The sequence below is a fragment of the Triturus cristatus genome, chromosome 7 (genome assembly GCF_964204655.1).
Source record: "Triturus cristatus chromosome 7, aTriCri1.1, whole genome shotgun sequence".
NCBI lineage: Eukaryota > Metazoa > Chordata > Amphibia > Caudata > Salamandridae > Triturus > Triturus cristatus.
Window position 1 is genome coordinate 1,616,638,215 of NC_140590.1, and position 12,843 is coordinate 1,616,651,057.

General features: G+C 48.5%; 1 protein-coding gene across 1 annotated transcript in view; it reads right to left on the minus strand.

Moving 5' to 3' along the window:
* Positions 1-1,230: 1,230 nt before the first annotated feature.
* Positions 1,231-12,843, minus strand: part of REM1 (RRAD and GEM like GTPase 1) — a 79,781-nt gene continuing 68,168 nt past the window's right edge. Inside the window, exons 4-5 of the mRNA XM_085619539.1 lie at positions 7,807-8,011; positions 1,231-5,528 (exon numbers count right to left, since the gene is read on the minus strand). Coding sequence (XP_085475665.1) covers positions 5,251-5,528; positions 7,807-8,011 — 483 coding nt within the window. The 3' untranslated portion in view covers positions 1,231-5,250. The remainder of the gene's footprint in view (positions 5,529-7,806; positions 8,012-12,843) is intronic.

Sequence of the window (12,843 nt, forward strand, 5' to 3'; positions counted from 1 at the left end):
TAGAGCGATTGGTATAGCCAAAGGCCGCTGGGGGCAGGGAGGTTGTTACATAGCTGTAATACCAGACATGTTTCACTCTTATGAGTTCATTAGCACAAAAAAGCATTATCACTTGAACCATAGGGCCTTTGATTACCCATCCAAAACGTCCTTTTTTACATGCATCCCTTTCGAGACATCTCTGTGCAAACACATGTCCTCTGGGGACACACTAACCACACAAGGGGAAAGGCAGAAACCAGACTCTTGGAAATGTCTGGAACTGCAACAGACCTCCAAATCGAGTTTTATTGTCTTGTCATTGCATTTATTTAGTGTTTATTTCCCCTGACAAGGTGTTTAAGCGCTTTGTGGTGGGTAGCATGCTACTCCTGAACTCAAGGTTAGAGGCCAATCCAATGGTTATTGTTGGTTAACGATTATTTTTCTCTATTGGGATTAGCTTTATACTTTCAAGGAAACCATTCCATTCATTTACTCAAGTTTCTTTGAGGTACAACTCAACATTCTTGCAAAGTTATGTCGTGGGGTTTGTGCCATAACTTTGTATATGGATATAATATGGAAGAGATGTGGACACTCCGGGGATTCCAGAGACAGATGTTTTAAAGTTAGAGTGATTGGGTTCTACGGATTCTGACCACAGTCCAAAGATCCCCTGGGTTAAGGTCCATGATGCCCACCACCCCCACCACCATTCTTCCTCAATATATGTGAGATTAGCAGGAGAGGTGTTCGGGAGTCAGGGCTGAATTCTCACACAATACATTTGTCTCAATGATCTGTTGCAATAGGAAGAAGACTGGCCTTACAGGTTGAGATGTTACTTCCAAAGGTCTGTAGGTCTGAGTCAGCATCCGTATATATCATGCTCAGTTTAAATACTTCTCAGTCCCTTGCAGACATCCTTGGTTTGGATAAAAGGAGGAGAGGATGTAGCCTTACGGCTAGAGCGGTCCACCCCGAAGCGGGGGAACCGGGTTCGAGTCTCGGTAACGACGCTCAACATCTTGTCATTCTTGGCAAATCACTAATTCTCCCCCTGCCTAAAAAAAATAAAAAAATAATGTGTTCTCATGTAACGAAACTGGTGTTCATGTAAAGCGATCTGATACTCGATGTCTCGGGTCTAGTTCGCGCTATATAAAAAAACTCTTAAAAAAAATAATAATAATGAAAGCACCACTATTGGGGTTTGAAACCCTGTGTAAAGGATGACAAAGTCAGGAGTATACAAAAAGAGGACACATTTAATCAAAATAACTTTACATGTTTCTCCGGCACCTCTGTTCAGTAGTTGGTCATGAACTTCTGCCAATCTGGACATACACGTCTCTTGGAGCACGAACAAGGTGCTGCAGATTCAGCTCTTCACCGGCTCATTATACAGGAAACTCAGGACCACACTGCTGAGGAGTTTCCCATCTCAGGCCCCTCCTGTCTAGGAGCAGTGACTCAGGACCAGCCTGTCCAGGGGTACTCGCCTCTGGATGCTCCTGTTTAGGAGCACTCATCTCAAGCCTCCACTATCTGGACGCCATTGTTTCAAACCCACCCTGTCTGTTAGCTTCACGCTTCAGGATGAGCCAGTTCAATGGACTTCAACCTCAAGCCCACCCTATCCAAGAGCATCCCACCTGAGGACCGTGCTGTCGATGAGTCCCATGCCTCAGGACCATATGGGCTGGAGCACTGGCCTCAGGGCCACCTTGTTAGTGACTCATGTCTCAGGACCCTCCTGTCTAGGAGCCTTGTTCTCAGGACCTTCTGTCTGAAAGCCTCCAACCATAGTTCCATCCTGTCGCTAAGCGCCTGTATCAGACCTTCCTGCTGAGAAGCCCCTGTTTCAGGCCCCTATTGTCTGGAAGCCTCCATGTCAAGCTCCTCTTACCTACATGCCTCTAACCTCAGGCCCATCCTGTTGAAGAGCCTCCAGCCTCAACTCACCCTGACCAAGAGCCTTCTGCCTCAGGCATATCCTTCCTGGGAGCCTCCTGCCTGGGGGCCATCTCGAGTAGGCGCCTCGTGCCTCAGGACTACCCTGTTGAGGTGCTCTTGTCTCTGCACCTCATGCCTAGGAGCCTTCTGCTCAAGCTCTTCTTGTCTGTCAGCCTCCCTCCTCAGGACCAGCCTCTCCCATAGCCTCCTCAGTCAGGTCCATCCTTTCAAAGAGCATATAACCTTAGGACCATATGCAAGAGGAGCTTACTGCGCCAGCTCTGTTGTGTCCAAAACCTTCCACCTCCAGACCATCCTGATTTGTAGCCTTTAACTACTGGATCATGCTATCCTGAAGGATCTGAGCTTAACACCTTCTAGTCACAAGTGCTATCCTGCCACGGGGCTATCGGCCTCGGGGCCATCTTGTCTCAGAACTGTTGGCCTCAGGGACACTATGCCTCAAAGTCGCAGGCCTCATAGCAATCCTCTCTTGGAGATGCCCATCCTCAGAGTCGCCCACCTTGGGGCCGTTGTGCTTTGGTGCAGCGGGCCTCAGGACTATTCAGCTTTAGAGCCACCAGGCTCAGGACTATCTTACCTCAAAGCCATCGGCATCCGGACCATCCCGCCTTGGAGCTGTGGACCTCAGGCTGATCCTGCCTCAGAGCCATCAGCCTCGGAACCATGCACTCCGCGAAGCAGAGTTTTTTCCTCGATCGCCAGCGTCAAGTTGTCGAGCACGAGCGAGGAAAATCCACTTCCTGGCGAGAATTCTCAACACGGGTGGTCGGATTTCTCAGCCAGGGCGGACATGGTTGGTCGCGACCGCTCGCGTTGAGAAACCTACTGTTACTGCTTCCAGCATTGCATATACACTGAGCACTGCCTCGGTGTCAGCACTGCACGTACACAGAGCACCCCCTTGCTATCAGCTTTGCATGTACACTAAGCACTGTCCCTTCTCTCGGCATTGCATGTACACAGAGCACTTCCCCCTCCATCAGAACTGCAAGTACACAGAGCACTGCCCCTCCTATCAGCACTGCATGTACACAAAGCACTGTCACTACTGCCAGCACTGCATGTACACAGAGAACTTCCCATGCTGTTGGCACTGCGTGTACACAGAGAACAGACCCCTCTGCCTTTATTTCTTGTAACAGTTTACCGTCCTAGTAAAATTGTATCATCCACTGTATACAGAACCCTGCCTTTGATTTCAGCATTTCCTGTAAAGCTGCCAGCCTATCCTGTAGCGTGTTACTGTCCAGGTACTGTTAGCACTTTCTGTAACGTGTCACTGTCTCTGTAGAGAGCCAAAAGTCCCTGTAACATGTCAATGTGTCTGCAGATGGCCAGCAGTCCCTGTAACAGGTCACTGTGTCTGTAGACGGCCAGGGTCCCTGTAACAGATCAATGTGTCTGTGTAGTCCCGGCAACAGATCAATGTGTCTGTAGATGGCAAACAGTCCATGTAACAGGTCAATGTGTCTGTAGACAGACAGCAGTCCCTGTGACATATCATTGTGTCTGTAGTCGGCCAGCAGTCACTGTAACAGACCAATTTGTCTGTGTAGTCCCTGTAACAGGTCAATGAGTCTGCAGAGCAGTCCCTGTGACATAACAATGTGTCTGCAGACGGCCAGCAGTCCCTGTGACATATCAATGGGTCTGTAGACAACCAGCAGTCCCTGTGACATATCAATGTGTCTGTAGACGGTCAGCAGTCCCTGTGACATATCAATGGGTCTGTAGACAGCCAGCAGTCCCTGTGACATATCAATGTGTCTGTAGACAGCCAGCTGTCCCTGTAACAGATCAATGTGTCAGTAGACGGTCAGCAGTCCCTGTGACATATCAATGTGTCTGCAGACGGCCAGCAGTCCCTGTGACATATCAATGTGTCTGCAGACGGCCAGCAGTCCCTGTGACATATCAATGTACCTGTAGACGGCCAGCAGTCCCTGTAACAGGTCAATGAGTCTGCAGACGGCCAGCAGTCCCTGTGACATATCAATGTGTCTGCAGACGGCCAGCAGTCCCTGTGACATATCAATGTGCCTGTAGATGGCCAGCAGTCCCTGTAACAGGTCAATGTGCCTGTAGAAGGCCAGCAGTCCATGTAAGAGCCCAATGTGTCTATAGACAGCCACCAATCCCTGTGACATATCAATGTGTCTGCAGATGGCCAGCAGTCCCTGTAACAGATCAATGTGTCTGTAGACAGCCAGCAGTTCCTGTTACAGATCAATGTGTTTGTAGAGGTCCAGCAGTCCCTGTAACAGATCAATGTGTCTGTGTAGTCCCTGTAACAGATCAATGTGTCTGAGTAGTCCCTGTAACAGGTCAATGTGTTTGTAGACCGCCAGCAGTCCCTGTGACGTATCAATGTGTCTGTAGACAGCCAGCAGTGCCTGTAACTGGTCCTGGTCCTATAGAATGTTACAATTCCCTGTTAACGGGAACACTGCCCTATTGTCAGCATTTCCTGTAAGAGGTCTCTGCTGCTGCTGTTCACTATCTGCACCCTACATGAAGGGCCACATCCGATCTCCTGCAGGTTAAGGGTGCCTTTGGGAACCCGGGAGCTTCCTGACCACAGAGTGTTGCTATGGTACCTTGGCATAGTTACAAGTGTGCTTTATTCCAGTCTCTGCGCAGGCATATAGATCCTCATTCTGTGTCTGTCTGTATAGGCACAGCTCTCAACCTGTCCATTGAGGATACCTTGGTATGGAACTGTGCCCTGTCTTAAGCTCTGAGCACCCATTCCCTCAACTCAAAGCACCAGGTCCAACAGCGCCCTTCAAAAGCCCCCGGTATAAAGGTTCTCTAAAGGGGCAACAGCAGATGAGGGCTGAATAAAATGAAAGCATAATTCAGAAAAAACATTCACTTGCGCCCCAGTAGATGGTGAGAAGGACACAGTGGCACCAGCGCTAGAGCACTTTAGAAATGCTTGATGGTCGATTTGAATATGTCTCCTGAATAGATTGGCTTCCTCAGGGATTAGGGTCTTGGTTGAGCTGCAGAGGCCTAGCTCAAGGCAGGGGACCTTCATGGTTCTAGATTTGCTTCTGATGACGCTGGCAGCTTTGCCTCATGTGTTTCACCATTCTTTAGTTCGCTCCGGCTGGCATACTTTTGAAGAAGACAGTTTGGAAGATATCGGTATCCGCTGCATTTTCTGTGTAGATAGTCACTCATTCAAAATGCGAAGAACACAGTGGGGATCCTGAATTTGTACCTCAGAGAAGCTTCTTTAAGGACCCTCACAGGATATCATTTAAACATGGACATAGTGGCTGCTTAGAGGACCGAGAGGTCATGGCAGGACTTCGAACGCACCTTCATGGCCACTTTCCTGTTGTTTCGGGCCACCAGTTTGTCCAGGAAGCGACGCGCCTTCTTGGTGAGGCTCTCTTTGCGTCTGTAGATGGACCGGCGCTTGTCGTTGGCTTCCTTGCTGTCCCTTCGCAGACGGATCTGACGGACAATGCCCTCGAAGAGTTCGGCCACGTTGTGGTGCAGGGCTGCTGAGGTCTCGATGAACTTGCAGTCAAATACCATGGCACAGGCTCGGCCCTCTGCGGGGAAAGAGGGGAGATGAGAAGTATAAATTAATTGTATAAGAAAAAAACTGGATAAAAGGTTATGCACAAGGGAGAAACACAAGAGAGGATGGCTGGGGAGAACTAAAGGGTTTTACAGAGAAAGGAACTGAAGTTGAAGGTATGGTGGCCCGTGGCCTGCAAGACCACAAGAGGTAGGAGTCACAACTCATACCTCTGGCTGGATTTGTGCAGCCCCTTCCCATGACCACCAACCTGAATGTGCAACTGCTGGGACTCGTTTTTTACTTCATTGTGAGTTGCTTGTTATTACCAATATACCTTTATCACCCCATTAGTGGATGATGAAAAGTCTGGAATGGGGAATAAAATGCCGCACCCAGAATTACCAGCACATTTACTGGGATTTTTTCTCAATATCCAGGTGCTTATCCGGTCACATATTTCACCTGCTTTATAGTTATATAGGTGGACTTTGTGACCAAATGAAGATGGTATACCAGTTGTGGAATCTCCTGATAATACTTGCATGGATTCGGTACAACTTGAAAGCCTGAGTAGATGCATTGCCACCAAAACGGGGCAGAAATACCACTTTGCGCAACTCGTAATATGATTCCTGGAAGCAGCAAAGGCCCAAAGCTCTGAGTTCATACCATGTCTACTAGAACTTCCATAATGAAGGCTCTCACTTGTAGGGCTGAGCCATCTACTCTTTTGTATGTGTCAGGACCTGTGTCTAATGGAGGGCCTTCTAATCTTGCTTTTTCAGATTTAAGACCTTCCTCTCTGCCTCAAACCTGGCAGTCAACCTCTGTAAATTGTGCCCTTTTCCTGCCATGCTCTCACCACTTCTGTTCCTCTACAACCAGCAGCTTTCCAATGCAACTTCCACCTCTGACTCCTTTCGTCTCTGCTCTTTTCTCAGGTCATTAGATTTATAACGCAGTCGTTATCCTTTGTTGACTTTTTCTTTTGCTACATCTTCTCTCCTAATCTTTTAGGTCTGTACTCTCATCAACTTGCCTTTTGTCTTTGTTTATGTATTCCTTTAGTCTGTGTTATTCTTTGTTTTATTCTAGATCAGTGATTCAAGCCTTTTGACTTCTATGGACCCCCACTTAATCATTATTGGAATCCGGGGACCCCCACAAAGGCATTACTGGAAGCCGGGGTACCAGGTCTAAGCAATTTCAATGATTTGGTCAACAAAACAATACACGAATTACGACATATTTTAATTAATTCACAAACAAATTTAAAAAAATCATGTTTTTTAATTTTAATGGTAAGGTAGACGCTTTTATATGATGGTGCACAGCCATTAGTGGTTGGGCGCAGACTTGAATCATCTACACAAAGAGAAGGCATTGGCCCTCAATAGATGTGCGGGATCTTGCAAAGGGGTTTGCAGGGCTGGGTGACATTTATCAAGGACAGGAGAATCTCAATTATAGTTGAGTATGGCAGGCTCACATTGAAGGAACATTTGATGAACTAAGAGAGAGGGCTGTGAAGTAAAAGGATAGATAACTTTATAAAAGTGTAATCAGACAAATAGAGCATCGATTAACGAAAGTGGTTAAAGGCCCTTTATGCTCAACAAGCTTGATCAGCATACTTTTCAGCATCTAGGTGACTTGGCGTACCACAGGGTGGGGTGAGAGGATGGTTGAAATGCCCTTTTGCCAGGTTGCTAGGATTACCCATTGCATGCCTGCAAGAGTGCTCATGCTTGCTTACCCAAGCCTAACAGCTTCCTAACAGGCTATGAGGAGGGTGCTTCAGGTCTCAAAGGAATGCCCACATGATCTTTATGCCATGCTCTTTTTGCACATCTTTAATACTGCAGGACATTCCAACACAGGCAAATGTGCTCCATTAGCCTGTGCTGAAACTCAACAAAGGAAAGATAGGGAGCAACAGCACCTCCTGAAGCTGCATTGTAGAGGGCCGGGACACACATACAGGCAAAGATGGATCCAATGTTGCAAGAACCAATATGGACTGTCAAAAAGGTGGGCTCCTGCTTGATGGTGGTGGAGAAGGAGAGAGAACAGGGGCGGGAGTAGAATTGGTATTGTAACCTTATTATGACACTAGATTGTGAGTTGGTTTTAGTAACTATCCTGCACAGGTACATACATGGCAAAGCTTGGGCTTGACCAGAAGAAGGTGCATTGAAGATTTAGCGAGATCCTAGAAGCGGCCGAAACATGGCCAGGCAGGCCTAGGAGTTTGGGACACATGACCTGGGCGTGTTCATTCTGTCCCAGGGCCAGACCACACTCACCTTCCACAGAGACCTCCCGGCTTCGAACCAGGTCAGTCTTGTTCCCCACCAGGATGATGGGAATGTCCTCTGATTGGCGTATCCGTCTAAGCTGGATGCGGAGCTCTGAGGCGCTCTCGAAGCTGGCCCGGTCTGTGACTGAGTACACCAGGAGGTATGCGTTCCCAGCCTGCATGCTCCAAGACACTTCGTCCCCCTCGGCAGACTGGAGAGAGGGAGAGCCCAGAGAGAGTGTCACCGCTAACAATAGGTATCAAGCGTCTAAAATGGAATTTACTCAGTGTTTTCAGTCAACAAACATGTGAAATGTAAAACACTAAAAGTGCAGTGAGTAAGTGTCAAGTTAACTGGGTTTTGGTGGTGTCTTTTAATGTTTTCTTTGGTCCAGCCATGTTATACAGATTCCATGGGATTGTGAGGAATCTATTTCCCACTGTATTATATTTAGTTATCAGATGTGGTAGGAAATATGGGCATGTAACACAGGGAACAGGTAAAGCAGGGGTCGCTGTTCTATCTTTACTCACACAAATACACAGAAAAGATACAGCACAGGCATGAAGCAGCAAAACCATCTCTCAAATGCTGAAAAGGAACAGCATGAGGAGCTCCTGGGGAAGCTTCACTCACACAAATACACAGAAAGATAGAGCAAAAGCAAGAGGCAGCAATGCAAGCATCCCTCAATGACAGAACAGGACGAAAAGCTTCCCTCAAACACAGAGCAGACACAGTTGAGACCTCAGCAGTGCAAACTTCAATCAGAGAAAGACACACAGAAACATAGGCGCAGCATAGTCAGTGAGATCAAGGGGTGTAAATCTCAAATTTACCAACTAAAAGAGTAGTGGAGCAGAGGGTGGATGTGTGAGGTAACCAAGGTTCGGGATGGACTGTTCTCACGAGGAGCAGGGTCAGTACTGATCCGTATTAGGTGGGCCTCTGGGGATGATTTAGAGTTTGGCGAACAATTACTCTGTTTCAACTGCGACGGAGAACCCTGTCTGCCAAGCTCAGGATCCGTCTGCCAGATTTTAAATTGGGTGGGCTGCAAGCTTTACGCCAATGGAGTAAAAGTTACTCTGTCAGTGTAAAACTTCCTTTGACAGCCCAGTGGAGTAGTTGCCTTCGTAAGTAAGCAATCCAACCATCAGCCCTATTCAGAGTGGATTTTTTTACTGTCCGTTGAGGGACATAAAAAACACAAAAAAGTCCCCCACACTGTGGAAAAAAACTGGTGTGTGGGGGTCAAATATTTATTTATCAAAAAACAACTCCCACTTTGTAGTTTGTTTTTGCAAAAAAATTTAAAACTGAAAAAGTTTGACGGCCAGCCGTTAGGTTTGATGTTCCTGATCCAAAAAATGAACAAGTTAAAACCTCTTAGTGAAATCAGGATGCCAAGAAAAACCAAAAAACATATAGCAAAGCCGACTAAGGGCCACTAGCAGCAACTACCAAGCTAATAATGCATGTGTTTGGGGGGTGTCACAATCTATGCCCCTGCACAGAAAATAGAGAGACAAAGCAGGTACAACACAGGCAGCAGCAGTACAAACTTCAGTCAGAGAGAGGCTCAAAGAAAACAGAGAGAGAACGCAGCAACACAAGCTTGGAGTAGAGAGAGAAAAAATGAAATTAGAGAGACAAAAAGGCACAGCACAGACAGCAGCAATGCTTGCTTCCCTAAGTTAGATACAAAAATTTACAGGCAGCCTCAGTTTCCTGCAGTCACACACAGAACAGGTGTACACAAGCAGCAGAAGTGCAAACCACCCTCATACACAGAGCCAATGCCTCACATGCATCAGCAGTGCAAGCTTCCTTAACACTCGCAACTGGTAAATCACAGGAAAAAGCAATGCAAGCTTTGTTCCAACATAAATGAAGTACAGCATTGCCAGCAGCAGCCATGCAGGCTATGCACAGCAGCAGGGTAAACTTCCCTCACAGAGCAGGCACAGCAGCAGTACACACTTCCCTCACATATACAGACCAAGTACATCACAGGCGTGTTACTTTGTAGGATACAGAATTATTTGTGCTCAGAATCATTCAACCTCAGCTCTGTGGAATTCATCTGAGACCCAAGACTCATCCATTGTAAGCCACAGTCGCCACTTCTGTTATTGTGATCCAGACCGGCTTCTAAACCTACCCACAGATCAATTCCGGTTGCCTTGCAGAACGATACCACCGCTTGTGCCACATAGTGACAAACACCACCTATGCACGATGTCAGTCCCTCTGGGAGCAACCACCCGGTGCCGGGTCAATCAATAGTTTCCAGACTGGAAGCTTCTGCCCTGGGGCTGTGTTTGATTGGTCGGATGGTCAATCTATTGTCATCTTGTCCAATCACAGGCTACGGCTCAGTGCATTGATTTGAGCTCGGTCACAGGGGAGGGACATGGAAACTAGAAGGTATGCTTAATAGGGCATGGTTGAGAGATAGAGGGAAAGGAATAAAACAAAAACAAATGCAGACAGAAGCCTGATGCCCTAAGAGAGGTGCTTCCCAGGCCACGCACCCTCACATACTCTACCACAGAGTGGCTCTCCAGGTTATGATGTTTCTACACACCAGTGAGAGAGCTGGGCTATAGGAGCACATGCTCTGAGGAGCATCTTTGCTGAGGTCTCTCAATTTGATGATTAAGGAAGATGAGGCAACACTTTTGAAGTTCTTGGCTTTTTCAGGAAAAAGGGCTCACATTTGTTTCTGATAGAGAAGGATGCCCTCTTTGAATGCCTAAATTCTTCTTGTCCAAACGGTGTGGTGTGATGTCGCAGTGGGACCCAGGCCTGGCTTTCAAACAGTTGTACGTCAGAATATTGACTACAAAAATATCGACCTACCAAAATATAGTGGCCGAAATATCGACTGCCCGAATATGATGAAGGTAGTCAAAACTTAGGTAAGTGTAGATTTGCTATTCTTCAAAAACCAAATCTATGAACCATGAACATTTTTATGTAGTCAAGGCAGCAAGGAATAGCAAAACTATACATAACTATTTGTAATATTTTGCCCATAATATTTTGGAAGGTCAATATTAATATCGCACTATTCTGGGAGAAAACCCTCAGATCCATGTATTAGAAAGCGAAAAGTGGGATGAATGGGCCAGGGGACACTGTTCCCACAAAGCACTTTTTTTCCTGTTCCGGGAGCCTCTGTTTATAGTATTCCTCGCAAAAAGTGCATTCAAACCCACAAACAAAATAGGAGCTGAACGATTAATGTGGGGTTCCATGCAGCATATTTCTAGCTCTCTCAAGGAGGTACACTGTAGTAGGATCACAAATTCTTATAACTGCAGGATGAAGAAAAAGCAGCAAATCAACAATCTTGGACAGGGTTTCTTAACCTGTGGTCCAGGGGCCACTGGGAGTCAATGAAACCTACTCAGGGTGTCTGTGACTGCTTAGAAAATTAAATAATATTTAGTATATATAGGAGGAGGAGCCTAGCGCGCAACCAAGATGGCCGCGTAGGTGCGAGGCTCCCGAGGACCTCCGCGACCTCCCGCATAAATCCTGACAGAATCCTGTCCCAGATGAGGGGACTGTATTTGTGAGCCCGAGCAGAGGTGACGCCCGTTTTCCGTTTTTAAATCGGACCTCGGACACCGTCAGGAGCATCGATTCGAGGTTTGCGGCCTTCTCCATACCGACCCCCCGTACTGGAGTTGTGGGGCGATCCGGACACAAAGTGAACAACAGCGGCGGGCAAGGCTGGGTGACTCGCGTACCCCGCACTTTCACTTTCGCTTTTGCGCCCTCCTTGCTGCCAGGCGAGGTCGGGTTGCGGGGCGGTGTGCGGTGGTGTGGTCTCGCTGGGGTGCCCTGCCGGTCCGCCAGCTGCGGTCCGCCCTGCGGAGCGGTGGTCGCTCCCCCCTGGACCCCTTGAACTGGATTGTCGGCCCCCCGTTTCTTGAGGAGATTGACTCGTCTTGGGGATTGAAACTATGTCCACAAAACAAGATGGCGATCGGGCTAAGATAAAATCGACCCGCCGTGGCGCGGCCCAGCAATCCAACAGTATGGACCGCTACACCCTCCAGAAGGGATCCCCAGAGGAGCCGCGTAAGTCCCCTACGGGCCCGACTGATGCTTCCGCTCTGCCCACGGACCTGACCCTCCGAGACGTCATGGGTGCCATCGCCGAAATGAAGGCCTCGGTGGACCAGCGCTTCGACACTCTGGCGCAGAAGATTGACTCGGTCCTCGTGGACGTGGGCCTCGTGAGGGCTGATTTGTCTAAAACAAACGACCGGGTCGACTCTTTGGCCCACTCTACCACGGGCCTCACAACGGACGTAGCGGCCCTCCAACAGGAGGTGCGCAGGCTTGGCCAGGCGAGCGCCCTGATGAATCGTCGGCTGGAGGATTCCGAGGGTCGGGCCCGGAGGAACAACGTCCGCATTATCGGGGTGCCGGAGGGACGCGAGGCGGAGGCGGCGGATCTATTTGTTGAGGACCTGGTTCTCACCCATCTCCAGCCTCGGGGGCTGAGTAAATTCTTTGCGGTGGAGCGTGCCCACAGGGTCCCCGGGGGTAGGCCTAAGGTTGGAGCCCCTCCGAGGCCTCTCATCGCCCGGATCTTCAATTTTCGGGACAGAGACGCTATCCTACAGACTTCCAGGCTACAAGGGCCGGTCAAACTTGATAATATGGACATCAATTTCTATCCTGACTTCACTCCGGCAGTCCAAAAGCAGAGACTGAGCTTTCTCGGTGTTAAACGTCGCCTAAGGGACCTGAATCTCAAATATGCGATGCTTTTTCCAGCTAAGCTGAGAGTGGAGGTAGATGGCCACACGCACTTTTTTGATCGACCCGAAGTGGCCGGGGACTGGTTAGACACTTTGCCCGGAGATCGGGACCGGGGGGGTGGGGGGGGTACGGTTGGTGGGGAGGGCCCGCCGGATCAGGACTGAGGGACTAATGGTAGGCCTTGCTCTGGACTGCGTTGTTGTCATTATTGACTGTTAGGGTAAGTTCCCCTCCTGTGGAGGTCGTGTGGGGTCTCTT